The following is a 17,555-nucleotide window of genomic DNA, read 5'->3' on the forward strand; positions in this document are numbered from 1 at the left end:
GCAGGCTGCAAGATTGAGGTTGAACTTCTGAGGCAGATGTGCCCTGGCAAAGGAGCAAGTCTAGATGGGGTTTAGCTTACTTCTGAGGCAAGCACAGTCAAGGTTTAGATGAGGCAGCAGATGCAGTGCCTCAGCAAATAGTCAAATGCACTGGTGCCTGTAACTGGGTGCAGTGAGGCTGGAGGTGGGGATGCCAGAAGTTAGTTGCTAGAACCCACTGACAGGACTGGGGAAATGCGAAGCAAGGCTCTTCTCTTTGCCTTAGTTCCCCCCACTACAGATTTTAATAGAAAGAACTAGAATTTAGCAAATGCAGATCCCCAACCTCAGCCCACTGAGCAGAGAACAAAAGGGTGGGTCTGAAGGGAGATAGTACAGACTAATGATTGGCACAATCCACGATCAAGTGTTGATTATAAAAGTTACATATACATTTTTCCCTATCTGAAACACTCAAAAGATGCATCTTTTATGAAGAATATTATCATTTATACAATTCACAATCAAACAATAAAGGTGCCAACTCGTCATTCATAAATACAAAATTTTATTTGCACTTCATTAGTATAGAAAGACCACAATGCTTTTCAATACCACAACATTCAAGACACGCCAAGTTATTCAAATACATAATTACCTGTTTACTTTGACTAAACAAAACAGTGAAGTCTGAAAGATATACCAAAGATAGAGTTCACAAATTCATTATCAGACCCCCCACCACCACAAAAAAAAAAAGGAAGGGAGGACACAGTATAGGCTTAATAGGAATAAGCTCCAACATAAGGGGGAAAAAATGTACCATTACAAAGGTACACGTTTAAGCAAATACATGTATGTTCTTTGATATAGTAAAATGTATCTCTTTAAAATTCCTTTAAACAGGATTTGTTTAGGACAGCAGCGTTTTTAAAATCTTCTTCTGCAATTGAAAAAAAAATGCTTTGTTTATTGAATCTTTGTAGCTCTTAAAAGTACGGGTACATCATCGGGAACTATGATGGTGACTGTGCAGCCTCAGAGTCTGTAACTCTAATACCTACCGTACACAGCACTAATAAATAATCAATGATGACTATAATGCAGTTTTGCTTTGCGCAGAAACACTCCCAATACTTCAGAAATGCTAGAGCTTTGGAAAAAAATGTCTTGTAAATAAAGAAAAAGCAACTTAAGATAGCTTTCCGCATGAAAGTCCTTAGTTTTCCAAATTTTCTTTAAACCAGTAAGCAAAGCACCGCCTTCTCTCTTATCAGAATATCTTCTGTCTTCATATAGATAACTAACAAGAACAATTATATTTATTTCAAGAAACATACCTCTCATTTTTCCCATTCTTCAGATTAGAAGTACTATGTTTCCCAGTGTCTGTACATTAGACACCGGGGTAATGAATGGAAATGGGTAATTTGGAGGGAACTATGTAATTATAGCCAAACCTTACCAGGATTGTTTATTTGCATATTTACAAGTTAGTGTATAGCTCTGAATCGGATTACAAAGTGCGAAAGAAATTGTCAGAATGATTGCAGTGCAGAATAGAACACTTTCCCTGCCCCAGGAATTGTTTGAATGCATCTCCTAAGTGGGGCATCAACAGCATCGGATGTGTGGTCTTGGGGGAGGCAGTTCTGGTGGAATCTCAGGTTCTGGTTGTAATGAGAGGATACTGTTGGACAGCTCGTTCCTTAAAATATCCAGAGGCATCTTAAGGACAAAGAAAGAAGAAAGTTTGTTGGATCAATATAGTTTACTATTTAATATCCTTTAAGTAGCGGACTTTCTAAATTTGATTGTGGTTATGATTGCACAATCCTTATATGATTAAACTACTAAGTTATATGATATGTGAAGTATATGCCAATAAAACTATTAAAAAAGAATAGCTGAGCTAAAAATATTTGATGTTTCAGATATTTATTTTCACAGAACCCAGTATAATGAAAATGTAATATATTAGTAATAATAATTTAAAAAGTACATTCTCAGGTTAATTTTATCTTTACTAAAGAAAGAAATAAGTTCCCTTGATAATTAGATGAACTATTTTAGTAAAAGCTTCAGAATTTTATTTGAACTGAGCAGATTATACTGATTAGTATATATCAATTTCCTACTAAATAGTAGTATACATAAATTTCCTACTAAAAATTTGTTTGTGTCCAAACCATGTCTAAAGATGCCTGAAAAGCTACTGTTGCTCACTGAAGCTGCTTACAAATCAGAAACACACAGAGGCATAGGAACAGGCACTAGACACTCACTGGGGGGCAGGCACCAGAAGCGAGGGGCAGTATCTGGGACTTAGACAGTTGTAGACTTTGCTATCATCCATGAATTTAGATTAATTTTCATGGGAAACAGGAAGAGAAAAAAGCAATGTCCAAGGAACATGGCATGTTATAACACTGTGCTATTTAAAGAGGTCTAAATAAAGGTATGTACATATGTAGATATATTTATATATGAGGATGGGGAAATAGATTTATGTGCATATATTTATAGGTTTAGTATTAAGGTAGCAGATGGACATTGGGCCTCCACTCAAGTACTCCCTCAATGAAAGAATACTTTGTTCTCTTAAACTGACAGGTGATGAAGGTGATGCTCACCTTCCCGACAAAATAGCTGAAGACAAATGGGTATGTAAGATGTGGTGAAGCTGATGGTGCCTGGCTATCAAAAGATATAGCGTCTGGGGTCTTAAAAGGCTTGTAGGTAAACAAGCGGCCATCTAGCTCAGAAGCAACAAAGCCCACATAGAAGAAGCATACCAGCCTGTGTAATCACAAGGTGTCGAAGGGATGAAGCACAGGCATCAAAGAACAAAAAATCATATCATTGTGAATGAGGGGGAGTGTGGAGTGGGAACCCAACGCCCATCTGTAGGCAACTGGACATCCCCTTATAGAAGGGTCACAGTGAGGAGACAAGCTCATCAGGGTGCAGTGTAGCAATTATGAAACATACTACTTCCCTCTAGTTCCTAAATGCTTCCCCCCACCACCCCACTATCATAATCCCATTTCTACCTTACAAATCTGACTAGACCAGAGGATGTACACTGGTACAGATAGGAACTGGAAACACAGGGAATCCAGGAAGGATTATCCCTTCAGGACCAGTGATGAGAGTGGCAATAGCGGAGGGTGGGGTGGAAAGGGGAACTGTTTACATGGATCTACATATAACCTCCTCCTTGGGGGAAGGACAACAGAAAAGTGGGTGAAGGGAGATGTCAGACAGTGTAAGATATAACAAAATAATAATTTATAAATTATCAAGGGTTCATGAGGGAGGGGGGCAGGAAGGGAGGGGGGGAAATGAGGAGCTGATGCTGGGGGCTTATGTGGAGAGCAAATGTTTTGAGAATGATGTAGGTAACAATTGTACAAATGTGCTTTATACAATTAATGTATGTATGGACTGTGATAAAAGTTGTATGAGCCCCCAATAAAATGATTTTAAAAAAACCACTGTGCTCAAGTTATCCAGTTTCCCCTGCTAAGCACAGATATTAACATCAACATTAAGCGATGCTGAAAAGTTCTAGGTGTCAATGGCAGCAAACTGGATGCACTGAACCTTTCCTTCGTTCCTGAGTGTCAAAGTAACGACTGTACTTTCCTTTCTAAAGAAGATAGTCTCAATGAAAAAATAATAAACAAAATAAATAACAAGTTTCCCATTAACTATGTAGCCATACTTCTCTCACCTTTTTCAGAATGTCATCAACAAGTTTCAGAAATATTTCATCCACATTGAAATTATCCTTGGCACTTGCTTCACAGAACCGCATCCCAGTTATCTGCTGTGCAAACTAAGGGGAAAAATTCTATGGATGGGGTGCAACACGGTCTATGCCCCACCAGGCAACGGTGCCGCGAGAAATCCAAGTGAAGAGGGGGAAGCAGCCAATCTTCAGAGTCCCCTCATGTGCAAGCATAAACTTGACAAAGTGCAGCAACTTCTTATATGATCTCTCTCTCTCTCTCTCTCTCTCACACACACACACACACACACACACACACACACACACACACACACACAGCTTCTCAGGGCAAGTTGCTTACACCAAAGTTTTTAGAACTATAATGAGCTTAACATTTAAACTGAAAATCTGGGATTCTCCAAGACTTAATCCTTAGCAAAAATCAAAAGAAGGTTAAAACACTTCCAAAACTCAAATTATACCTCAAACCAAACTCACTGACACTGAGTTCATTCCGGCTCATACTGACCCTAAGACTGTAAATCTTTAAGGGAGCAGACAGCCTCACTTCCTCTCAAAGAGCAGTTGGTGGATTTGAACCACTGACCTTGTGGTTAGCACCTACCAACGCCTATAGCACCACCAACAGGGCCTCTTAAAACACACAGAGTAAAAGAAAAGGACGGAACCAATTTTACAGTTCAGAAAAGTATTTTCTCTATATAAAATAAGAAGTTAGATAATTACAAGGTAGTATATATTAACATTTTTTCATGCATTTAAAAATGAATGTAAATAAATAAGGGCATGACTGAACAGCCGTACTGTATTTTTTCCTTAAAAGCTACCAGTGTTGGCTCTACTTAGTAGAGATTTAAAAAAGTTTAAAATATATTTATCATTAAAATATCATTTTACTACCGATATAAAATATCATTTTACTACCGATATAAAATATGTTAGGTTATCCTTTGGACTTTTTTATGTTAGAAGTGTTTGCAAACCAAAGTAGAACACTGGCATTCTTAGGCTTCCCTTCTCTTACCTTTTCACCTTGTTGTCTGGTAATTTCTCTGTCAGTTTCACAGTCCAACTTATTTCCCACTAAGAGAAGTTCTGCATCTTCTGAAGCATACTGTGGAATGTTAACAGAGGCTGTTAACAAGATGGGCACAGCCACCTACTAACCAGGTAAACCAATCTAGCATTTCTCCCAGTCTGTCTCCCAGCCAACAGACGAAGGGGCATCACACAATTTTCACAGGGCTTTTCACATTTTAAAAAGCTATTCAGTAAAAGCATTAAGAACAAACATGTTCTTAGCCTTAGACTCAATTTCTAAATATCTAACATACAAAAAAGGTGATTCGAAATTTAGGCAATGGTGTGCACCTGGTATAGTCATGAATTGAAAACAACCAGGCAAATAAAATGAAGAATTTCAAAACTTAAATTAAAAAATGAAACAAATAACAAAAAGGTTTTTAAGACAAACCTGAACAGTATGTATGACCTTGGCTAAGTTACTTCACCAAGTGAGGAGTCTCTCCGTGAAGCATGGCTACCTGTTGGGACTGCTGTGAAGACTAAACAGTGCTTGGCAGAGTAAGCACCCCCGAAATGATGTGCAGAACTTATTTAAGAATAAGTGCCAAAGAATTAAAGAGCGTATTAGAACTCAAGATCTTACAGCATCCAATAATCAAAACACTGGCCAATGGGAAAGCTTGCTAATAAAAGACAAACAAAAGAAACGGAAGCGCCTAGTGGGTCCTTTAAAATGTAGGCCACTTCCTTTGGTTTTAAATTCATCCCATAGATTCTGGAAAGTTGGAGACTACAATGAGATGGCTGCCTCTAACTCCCTTAGGAGCACCCTTTGTGGCTCCCCCTGAGGGGAGCACAATGCCGGAGACGGCCTCCCACAGGACATGCAGTGCAGAGGTAGCTGGGAGAGCAGGGCTTTGGCAACCAGAAACACCCTCTCCAACATTCTTTAGCAGACAGTCTAAAGATTTGTAAACAAAATCCTCTCTCTAACATTTTGGCTGTGATTGTTATCCAATGGAACCAACATTAAATTATTTCCCAAGGGAAAGGAAACTGTCCCATTGTGGTCACCTGTGTAGCATGATCTCTCATCCCCAACTACTCTGCCTCTTTAATGAGTATTTTGTGTATTGTCTTTGGAGAGGAACCCACAATAGATAGACCCACTCAAATAGACCGAGGCTACCGGAATGCAGTCAATCGCGAGTCAAAGAGCAACATCTTCATTTGCTTAAACTGTGAACTAAAGGGCACTGGTCATTGTCCAGGGGTGAGAGCTTGTCTACAGACACTGTCGGACAGATGATTCCTAGAAGTATGTACTCCAAGGGTCCTCACAAGTGAGAAACAGGAGTGCCCACAACCTGATTCCATGGAAGCGGTGAATATAACTGAAAGAGGATGTTGAGGCTTTAAAGCCAGACACCAAAATACAGCTTCTGTTATACATAAACTGCGTGGTTCTGGATAAACCTAATTCCCTGCCTTGTCTGCAACACAGAATACACACCACTCTGAAGGTCGTAACGACTAAATGATGGTTAGTGTGTAAAAGCACACTTGATAAATGTGTTTCTCCTTGCTTTAAAAAAAAAATTTGATTAGTACCCATAAGACAAAACATTCATTATCTGAGAGAAAATGCAGAATATACCTTATCAATCATTTTCATCCATTTAGGCAAATCATCAAATGTCTCCTTCTTGGTGATGTCATATACTAATATGATCCCCTTGGCACTTCTGTAATAAGCTGAGGTAATGCTGTTGAATCTTTCTTGACCGGCTGTGTCCCTAAGAAATAGCAGCAGAAATCAGTTTCCAAGCAATAAGAGTGCCACGTTCCAATTCAATTCTATCACAAGGTAATAAGAAAATCATGGATGTTCCTGTCTTTCTTACATTGCTAACTGCAACTAAAGAGAGCAGTAAAAAGTCAGGTAGACTAAAATTACACGAGACAAAGTATATTTATACATGGCTAACTACAGTAGATGGATGGCAATGGATTATGAATCGAGATCAACAAAGTATGCAAAAACTATTTTCCTTTAAAAGGCAATCAGTAATGAGTATCACACAATATCAACATATATGATCATGTGTCTTCCTAAAGCAGGAGGCAGAATTTCTAGTAATTTAGAACCTAAGAAACAGCTCACATTTTAGGTGGTTAACAAAACAATTATAAATATACCTGAAAGCAATGATGACACAGAGAATACAAATTTAACAGACAGGGGCTCACGCATGTGCATGCATATATGTATGCTCACACCCGTAAGCAGTTAAGTGGTAAACGTTCTAGGATTGTACAAAACAAAGGCTTCGCTTCCCATTCGCCCCAGCACTAGTGCTAATATAATAGTAGGCCTGGGGCCCCTGGGGTAGTTTAACTCTTTCAGATGAGGAAAGAATGTTTCAGAAGTACACTCTGGTTACACTCACTCAATAGCACCAAGTCATGCTGTGGGACAAGCAGCCGAGCTGCCTCAGCCGGCCGACCAACATGAAGAGTGTTCTACCACTGAACTCCTGCCTTTGGACCACACCCTAGGCACATGCATGACAACCAGCAGGGGGGCTTTGTGGTTAATTAGTTAGTGGCTAGTGTAGTTATGGTTACACTAAAACACAAAGAACTCCCAGTATCTTTTAAACCAAGATTTTGAAGCTTAAAAATAGTTAGTTTTATGATAAAAAGGAAATGAAAACAAAGGGAGGAAGAAAACAGATCCCACAATAACTTAATGATGTAAAAAAATCTTGCACATAGCAAAAACTTAACTTTTTCAAATGAGTTGCCTTTCCAGTGTGAAAATTAACACAGAAAAGCATAGAAGTAATTTTTAATTTCTTAATGCATCTCATAAGAGCCAATTATGCTAACAGCTGCCTTTGAGTGGACTCTCATTCATGGAGAATGCGTGTGTCAGAGTAGAAGTGCGCTCCATAGGTTTTCCCCTGGCTAAGTTTTCAGAAGTTAGGCTGCCAGGCCTAAAGGTGCCCAGGGTGAGAGGGGTGGGTCTGAATCTCACACAAGCCTCCACTTTTCAAAATACGCGATGGACGATGGTAAAGAACCAGTGCTCTGGCCGTGCTTCCATCTCTCCAGGGCAAGGTTGACTCCCACTATTTCCCGTCTTCACTTCTGAAAAGATGAAGCTTTAAATTTCACTCCCATGATTCATCTTTCTAGGAATTTTCTGTGTATTTGTCTATTAAATTTAGATTTATTACAGCTGGCGCACGTTTGCACTCCCTTTCTGCTGCTGGTACAAATGGAAACGTTTCTTACAACTGCTTCCTCAGTTTGGTAATACAATGATGTTTCAACAATTCAAAGATTCTTATTTGTTGTATTTAATATAGCCATTTAAATAATGAAGTTACTAATTTATAAGGACTCATTTCAAAGACCTGAAATATCATCTCTTCTAAGCAGAGAACCAAAGGAAGTGGGCACAATACCAATATAAATCATGGCTGGTTAAAATTAAAATTTCCAACAGCGAAGAACAGGATGAAGACCTTATAGAATGAAGATTTCATTTTACTTGGACCCATAATTAATGTACAAAAGTAGCAGTCAAAAAATCAAATGACATATTGCAATAGGGCAATTCTGCAGCAAAACAGCTCTTTAAAGTGTTAAGAAACAAAGATGAAGACTAAGGTTAAGGTGCACCTACCCACGTGACGGCACTTTCAATTGCTTATACACATGTTGTATAAGCATGTTGTGCAAGCTGACAAGAACAAAGGAGACTAAAAACTGATGTATTTGAATTATGGTACTAGCAAATAGTATTAAATATGCCACGAAACAGACCCAGGAATGACTTCTCCTGGACTTGCACTAAATCCTAGCCCCAACTTAAGAACAATTAGTTCTTACATCATGGTCCTGTTCAATACTTTCATGAACGTATCACTGAAGCTAAGGGTGCTATAGCAGTGTGGTGAAGAAAGCAGATGGTGTCCAGCTATCAATCTGAGTAGTGTGTGGGATCTTAAAGGCTTGTATTTAAACAAACAGCTATCTAAGTGAGGAGTCGACTAAGTCCATGCGGAAGCAGCACACCAGGTTGTGTGATCCAAAGATGACAATTACAAAATTCGAATATGGTGAAGAGAAAAGTATCAGGGCTAGAATTATGAACGCCCAAACCATTCAGCAGAGGATCTAGCAGACCCATACGCTCCAGCCAGGCGGAGTCCCAAACAGCCCTACTAGCTGCCAGAGACCATTGTAATCCTGATTATGCTGAATCTAACACAGTACTTGGCCAGTTGACCTTAAAGACACGATCTGAAATTGTTCTGGGAGCAAGTATCTCTTAGTTGTTTCATGACAGAAATTTCTTCCCTGGCTCTTTGAATGCTGATGGGGGTCTTCTCCCTCTAACAACACATTTTTCTATTTTTGTCTTTACACTAATAAGATCTGATCCTTACCACCTTAGTGTGATTTTTTTTTCTGTTCAGTTTCCCACCTACGAAGCACAGGAGGAATGGATTATGATAAAAATGATCCAATGGGTTATAGGGAAAGCAGGGGTGGGTTGGGTGATTGGCTGGGAAAGGGGATTTCAGGAATGGATAATGAGGGCAGGAGGGAGGAGGAGCAATAGGACTGACCGTGATTGCACAACTCATACTGAAGGCAATTTAACCATGGTGGTGGTGGTGGTGGTGAGAATGCGCTTAGATGTGGTGGTGATTGTACAATTCCCCTTGACATGCCTGAACGACTCAATTATATGATATGTAAATTATGTGCCAACAAAAATGTTGGGGGGGGACCCCACAAAAAAACAAATATACCATGGACTCCAAAAAAGTCAACAAATCTGTCCTGAAAGAAGTATAGCCAGACTAGTCCTTAGAAGAAAGACCCCATTACCAGAGGGTCCAGTCTCTAGAAAGGGCAGTATGCTGAGCAAAGTAGAGGGTCCAGGAAAGCCGCGAAGACCCTCGATGAGATGGACTGACACCGGGGCTACAGCAATGAGCTCAAACATAGTAACTGTTGTGGGGATGGCACAGCACTGGGCAGTGTTTTGCTCTGTTGTACAAAGGGCTGTTATGAGCCATCCATTCACAGGTTTCCTCAAAACATGTTTACACGTCTCTGTAAAATAAGTGGAGGGCTGCATGCAGGTTCTCTTAGTAATATAACTTGTCTCAGCCTCCTTAGTACACCTTTAAAAAATGGTGCCATCACTTGCAAGAACCGATCCAGGAAATTTCTGATTGAACTGTGTTGGGCAGCAACTCATGGGTTGTGGCTCATGGTGAAAATGTACTTGCACCGACTTCTGATACCAATAGTGTCTGGAGTGCTGCGTCATTAGAAAAATTGATGTTATCAGTGGAAAAACCCAGAGGGATGACTGGCAATATTTTACTTTTCTGTTTATCTGTTTGTATGGGTCTTTGTTTTCCTACTGTTTGTTTTTATTTACTGGTTTGTTGCTGTTGGTGGTGTAGTTGGCTTACGGGGTTTTGATTTTGTCATAAGACCACCACCACAGCAAACCCGAGTCATGCATATCCTGGTGATAAGCAGATGGAATCTGGGATCCCACTTAACTCTAACCCCAATCCAAGAACAGTTAGTTCTAATAACACGATCCTGCTTGATACTCACCAGCATGAAATGATCACTGCAGATAAGGGAGCTACAGCAAAAGGTGATGAAGAAGCAGAGGGTGCCCGGCAATCAACTGGAAGAGTGTCTGGGGTTTTAAAGGCTTGTATTCAAATAAGCAACCATCTAAGTGAGGAATCAACTAAGTCCACTTGGAAGAAGAACAACAGTTTGTGCAAGGATCCAAAGATGACAATTAACAAAATCTAAATATGATGAAGGGAAGAGTATCAGGGCTTAAATTGTGAATCCCAATTTGTAGAAGGATATGGAGGGCAGTGGGCGCCCAAACCCATCTGCAGAGCATCTAGTCAGATTAGGCCTCTGACAGAGCCCCACTAGTCACAGGCAGCTAGAGGCAGCTTTTACTGCCAGATAGAGATCATTGTAATCGCGATTATACTGGATCAAACCTGATACTTGATCAGTTGACCTTCTTGACGCAACGTGAATTTGTTCTGGATACAAGTATTTCTTGCTTGTTCTATGACAAAAATTTCTTCCCTGACTTTTTAAATATTGAAGGTGGTTTTTTCCTTCTTATTCATTATCTGTATTTGTATTTTTATATTACTATTATTTTATCCATACCACTTTATTTTGCTTTCTTTTGTTTCTGATGAGACAGGGGCTGTTTAGGGTGGTACAACCATAGACATTTTTGTATTGTTTCTGTTGGGTTCCCCAGTTTGTGACGCACAGAAGGAGCAGATGCACAGAGATAATGACGGATGCAAGGCTTTACAGGGATGGAGGGGTGGGTGACAGGGAGGGTGAGGGGATCTTGGGAGCAAACAATGAATGCAGGAGAGGGAAGGCTCACTAGAACCGACTGTGATTACACAAATTATGACTACAAGGAAGAAGAAAATGTTCTAGAATTGAATGATGACAACTGTACTCTTATTGATAGGGTTGAATTATTGAATTGTATGACATGTGAATAAAGTGCAAATAAAACTTAAAAAAAACAACAACAACCCTGGAGGAAAAAAAAGATGCAAAGTAATAGCTTCTGAAGCGACATGCTGGGCTGTTACATTCAAAACAGAGAGGTCAGCTCAGAAGTTCTGGCCACTGCTTTTAGTATTCCGAAGGGATAATGTTAGTACGACTTTCTTGAAGGACACGAGACCATCAAGCACTGGGACTTATTAGGAAGAAATTTTAAGAAAACTGAGCACTGCACTGAGAGGAAATAGACAGCAAAGGTGCAGCAAGGCATTTTCTCCATCATGGCAATGCTCATTCTTTGAAGACAGTCAGGGCTGCCCAAGGATTTTCACTGGGAAGCATCATCCCATTCAACCTGCAGTCCTGACCTTGCCCCTTTAAACTTCCTTTTGGTCCCCAAACTAAAACATGACATTTAAAAAAGGTACAAATGGAGTCCTTTGAGGATGTCAAGACATCTCTTTTGATGTGGTAATAGTGGAAGAACGCAGAACTCTTGGGAAGACAGGTTAGAGACAGAAACACTACTTTAGGAAGTGTATAGACCTAGTTGAAGGATATGTCAAAAACAACAGCTTCATATTTTTATAGTTTTGTTTACTAAGTGATTGTATAGCAATATTTCTCTTATATATATATATCCAAAGCCCATTTTATTTTGCTAGATTTACATAATGTACTCACATACATACACGTGACATTGCAAGCTTTTTGTAATTTAAATTCTTAAGAATCTATAGTAAATACTATTGTGTTAGATTAGTTGTGTCCGAAAATGGGTTCATAAACTAATGTGGTGAAGAAAGCTGATGGTGTCTGGCTATTACAAGATACAGCGTCTGGGGTCTTAAAGGCTTGAAGAAGGTAAACAAGCGGCTATCAAGCAGGGAAGTAACAAAGTCCACATGGAAAAAGCACACCAACCCATGTGATCATAAGGTTTCGACAGGATCAGGATTGGTATCAGAAGACCCAAAAACAATCAATCATACTGATACAAATAAGAGGGTTCAGAGTGGAGACCCACAGCCCATGTGTAGACAACTGGATATCCCCTCATAGAAAGGCCACAAACCACAAGGAAGGGAGAGCCAGCCAGGGTGCAGTGTAGCACTGACTTAACACACAACATTCCTCTAATTCCTTAATGCTACCTATCCTCCCCACAATCATGTCCCCAGTTCTACCTTACAAATCTGGCTAGACCAGAATATGTACACTGGTACAGGTAAGAGCTTCAATACACAGAATCCAGGAAAGATAAACCCCTCAGGACCAATAATGAGAGAAGCGATACCATGAGGCTGGGGAGAAGTTGGGGGGAGGAAGGGGGAACTGATCTCAATGATCAACATATCATACCCTACCCCCAACCAACAGAAACGTGGGTGAAGGGAGACTGTGGACAGTGTAAAATATGAAAATTAAAATAATTTATAAATTACCAAGGGTTCACAGGGGTGGGGTAAGAAGGGGACAAACAGGAGCTGATAACAAGGGCTTAAGTAGAAAGAAAATGTTTTGGAAAAGATGATGGCAACATATGTACAAATGTGCTTGATACAATTGATGTACGGATTGTTGCAAGAGCCCCCCAAAATGATTAAAAAGAAAAAAAGATTAATTGTGTCCAGAAACCAACAAGAAAAACTGTATTTCTTTTAAGAACACTTCTGTAGTTGTGTGACCACTCTCAGCACTCATTGCTGGTCTTGAGTTATTTTCTGAAAGACCAGTCTCCATGTCCTTTAAGTTGTCAATAGAGCCTGTTAAGCACTATGAAAGCCAACAGAAATGACACCTCCTCAGTGCCAGGTTTGCTATCTTACCCTAAGAAACATCCACAACCCATATCCACTCATCGAAGACAGGCTTTTATTTCTTTTCAATGAACAATAAAATCAAGAGAAATTGGGGAGGCGAGAACACCTCTGTATTGAAAATCAACTGGAAGCTCTCAGAGGTTTTTGATCAGAAAATCAGAAGTTAGCTATTATTGGCCCAGCACCATCTACTAAATCTCCTAGACAAGCACTCTTTCAACTTACTCTGCTCCCTCAACTGATGGCTACACGCGTATGACAAAGCAAAGACAGTAACACAAACAAAGGACTGCATTACTCGGAATAAGTAATAAAAACAGAAGGAATCCTGTTGACCCAGGGGCTAACCATTTGGCTGCTACATTGGTGGTTTGTCTCACCAGTGGTTCTGCTTCTGTGACGGTTACAGCCCAGGATACCCTACAGGGCAGCTCTGTTCTGCAACATGGGGCTGCGATCCAAAGATCAGCAGTTCTACTCTGTCCTACAGGGTTGCTATGAGTCGGCACCAACTTGAGAGAGGATTATATGAATTAGAATTGACTCAAGGACACAGAAAATCAGTAAGAATTAAGCCCCTGACTCTAATATTAAGCCACTTTACAAAATGGATGAACAATGAGGAAAGGGCTTAGATTTTTTTTTTTAATCTTTTCAAATACCACCACTTGTCTGTCAGTTGGCTGTACTGTGGTGGTTTATGTGTTGCTGTGATGCTGAAGCGATATAACTGGTACTTTAAATGCCAGCAAGGTCACACAAAGTGAATAGGTTTTAATGGAGCTACTAGACAGAACAGACACAAAGAAGGAGTCAGCCACCTACTTTCGGGGAAGCAGCCACCGAAAACATGATGAATGAAAGCAAACACTGTTGGGGACAGCGCCAAAGTTTGGGCTCTGAGGTCAGAGGGCACTTGAAATGCAGCACTTGAAATGATCAGCACTTAGAATGTAAGAAGTATGAATCTAGGAACACTGGAAGCTGTCAAACTGGAACGGAACACATAAAGATGGATAGCCTAGGCGTCAGTGAGCTGCAATGAACTGGTATTGGCCATTTTGAATCAGAAAATCATATGGTTTACTATGCAAGTAATAACAATCAAGAGGAATGTTGCATTCATTGTCAAAAAAAAACTTTGCAAAATTCATCTTTAAGTACATTATCTGTGATAGTATTATATATCTGCCTCCAAGAAAATCGAATCAATATAATTATTCAAATTTATGCGCCAAGCACAAAAGCTAAAGGTGAGGAAATTAAAGAATTCTACCAGCATCTCCAGTTGGAAATTGATCAAGATGCACTGATAATTACTGGTGATTAGAATGCAAGCGTTGGGGAAAAGAGGAAAGAACAGTAGTAGGAAAATATGTCGATGTTAGAAATGAAGCTGAGAATCGAATGATAGAATTCTACAAGGCCAATGACTTGTTTATAGCAAATACCTTTTTTCAACAACAAACTGCGACAACATACATGGACTTCTCCAGATGGAAAACATGAAAATCAAATTAACTATATCTGGGGGAAAATGATGGAGAAGCTCAGTATCAGTAGCTAAAACCAGGCCAGGGGCTGACTGTGGAACAGACCATCAATTGCTCATATGTAACTTCAGGTTGAAGCTGAAGAAAATTAAAGCAAGTCCACAAGAGCTAAAATACAACTGATTCTGTCCCAACTAATTTTGAGAATATTGAAAAAGCAGATTTTACTCACTGAATACTAATGACAGAAGATCTGCTGAGTTGTGAGATGCTATCAAGAGCATCATTCATGAAGAAAGCAACAGATCACTAAAAAGACAGGAAAGTATGAAAAGATCACAGTCCATGTCAGAGGAGACGCAGGAAGTTGCTCTTAATTGTAGAGTAGCTAAAGCAAATGGAAGAAATGATGAAGTCAAAGAGCTGAATAGAAAATTTCAAAGGGCATCTAAGAAGACAAAGTAAAACGTTATAATTACATGTGCAAAGACCTGGAGTTAGAAAACCAGAAAGGAAAAACATGCTCACTCAGCATGTTAAATTGAAAGAATTCAAGAAAAAAATTAAGCCTCAAGTTATAATATTCAAAGATTCCAAGGACAAAATGATGAATGATGCAGGGATCAGCAAAAGAAGATGGAACAAATACAGTCATTTTACCATTTCAAAAGGAAGCATATGAGCAAGAACCAATGGTGCTGAAGGAAAAACTTGTTCAAGCTGCACTGAAAGCATTATCCAAAAATAAGGCTCCAGAAATTGATGGAATATACATTAAAATGTTTCAACAAGATGATGAAACACTGGAAGCACTCCCTCATCTATGCTAGGAAATTTGGAAGATGGCTACTTGGCCAATTGACTGGAAGAGATTCCTATTTGTACTCGGTGGCAGTTACATCACCTGTCAACTTGTGAAAGGGTAAAGTCTAGTCTGTCAATCAGGTCACAGCCAGTGAGGTCTCTGTGAGAGCATGGCCTTCTCCTAAGGATTCTAGGAGCTCCAGTTTTCCTCCCTGGAGGAGCCACGTGGAGACCCTGCCAGCACTGAGATGCTTCCACTGCAATTGGATCCACAAGACTTTCTACTCACTGGCCTGTGATCTTCCTGCATTTGGCATCATTGCATGTGTTGTGTGAGTCTGAAAAGGAATAGAGGAATATATAGATTGGTATTGAACATATGGGTTAATATTGGACTTAGGGACTTGATCTGGATGGCTGGGATGTTTTCTCAATATACAATTGCTCTTTTATATAAAATTATTTCTTAGACACATTAGTGTCTCTGAATTTGTTTCTCTAGTCAACCCAAACACACACCCATTCCAAAGAAAGGTAACCCAACAGAATGCTCAAATTATGGAATAATATCACAAGAGGTTACTGCATGGTTTAGAATCAGAAAAGGTATGTCACGGTTATATCCCCTAACCATCATTATTCAGTCTGTATGCTGACAAAATAATCAGAAAAGCTGGATAGGGCATCAGGTTTGGAGGAAGGTTTATTAACAACCTGAGCTATGCAGATCAACACAACCTTGCTTGCTGAAAGTGAGGAGGAAGTGAAGAACTGGCTAATGAAAATCAAAATCCTTACTAGACCAATAGGCAACATGATAAAAAGAAAGGGTTAAAGTTGTCTGTGGGAGGAGGTCAGCTCACAAACATCCTCCCTGCTGCCAGACAGCTGTCTCCCCGCACCATAGGGGACATAGTGTCTCCCTACTCCCTGCTGCTGGGGACAATGGACAGGCTCCAGTAGGAGGAGTTCATATCCGACTGATAATGGTCTCTATCAGTTGAGCCAGGAACAAGTCAAACCGGCTCTGAGGCTCTGTGATATTCAAAGTTAGGCTGCCATCCTGTATCTAGAACCCACCCATCTTGCTGCGTGTATACCCTCAATCCCTCCTATTCCTATTGCGTGGATACCCTTAGATCACCCCCTCCCATTACTGTAATACCTATAGCACAACCCTTACCTGTGATGTATGTCTTCACCTGTAATTAGGGGGCTTGGAAGAACAAGGACATTACTTTGAGGACTAAGGTACACCTGACCCAAGCCATAGTGTTTTCATTCGCCTTGTATTCATGTGAGTTGGACACTGAAAACGGAAGACCAAAGAAGAATCCATGCACTTGTAACATATATCTGTTACACTACAGCTATCAGGCATCAGAAAGCTGCAAACACATTCTAATGTTAGCTGTACTACCCTTTGTTATTACTCTCATCAAAAAGCATTTCATTGACAGGTATTGGGTACACGGATAGACACACCAAAACCCATGTAAAGATGATTTTATTTTTAAATGGCCTACAGTTAAAACCCTCAACCTCCATACAAAATCCTTTGCTGCCATTTTCAGACTTCAAATAATGGGCAACAAAGTACAAGTCTGCTGCTTTTTCAACCATGGGTCACTGCATCTTTATTTTGTTATTCGAGTAGTATTTCAGGAAAACTGTTAATTTTCCATGATCAGGGTACAAGCAAACAAACAAAAATCCATAAGGCGAGTTAGAGGGTGACAGATGATCAAATGTAGCTATTACCTCAGGCAAGCAGGCTGGTTCGGCCGCAGTGTGCCCAGACAGGGATACAGATGAAGAATGGAGACATGCCACTAACATTCACGCACTGGTGACGTCACAGACGAGCAGCACGTACCGCAGATGAAAGCACACACACACATGGTGGACAAACACTCAGAACTGAGCGACCTGCCAAGAGGAGTTAGTAAGCTGAATGCATCTGTGACATGAGAAATAAAACAGCATTCTCAGAACACCTCACTGTGTCCCTCCACCAGCCCAGCTCCTTGCTTCTAGAGAGCACAGCTGGAAGCACAGTATACACCC

General features: G+C 40.1%; 1 protein-coding gene across 1 annotated transcript in view; it reads right to left on the minus strand.

Moving 5' to 3' along the window:
• Nucleotides 1–530: 530 nt before the first annotated feature.
• RAB12 (RAB12, member RAS oncogene family) overlaps nucleotides 531–17,555 on the minus strand; it is a 39,945-nt gene continuing 22,920 nt past the window's right edge. The window contains exons 3-6 of the mRNA XM_004703049.3: nucleotides 6,417–6,555; nucleotides 4,758–4,847; nucleotides 3,716–3,820; nucleotides 531–1,707 (exon numbers count right to left, since the gene is read on the minus strand). Of these exons, the coding sequence (XP_004703106.2) occupies nucleotides 1,594–1,707; nucleotides 3,716–3,820; nucleotides 4,758–4,847; nucleotides 6,417–6,555 (448 nt within the window). The 3' untranslated portion in view covers nucleotides 531–1,593. The remainder of the gene's footprint in view (nucleotides 1,708–3,715; nucleotides 3,821–4,757; nucleotides 4,848–6,416; nucleotides 6,556–17,555) is intronic.

This window comes from Echinops telfairi, unplaced genomic scaffold, assembly GCF_000313985.2.
Source record: "Echinops telfairi isolate 266 unplaced genomic scaffold, ASM31398v2 ScPeMD7_57;HRSCAF=196, whole genome shotgun sequence".
NCBI lineage: Eukaryota > Metazoa > Chordata > Mammalia > Afrosoricida > Tenrecidae > Echinops > Echinops telfairi.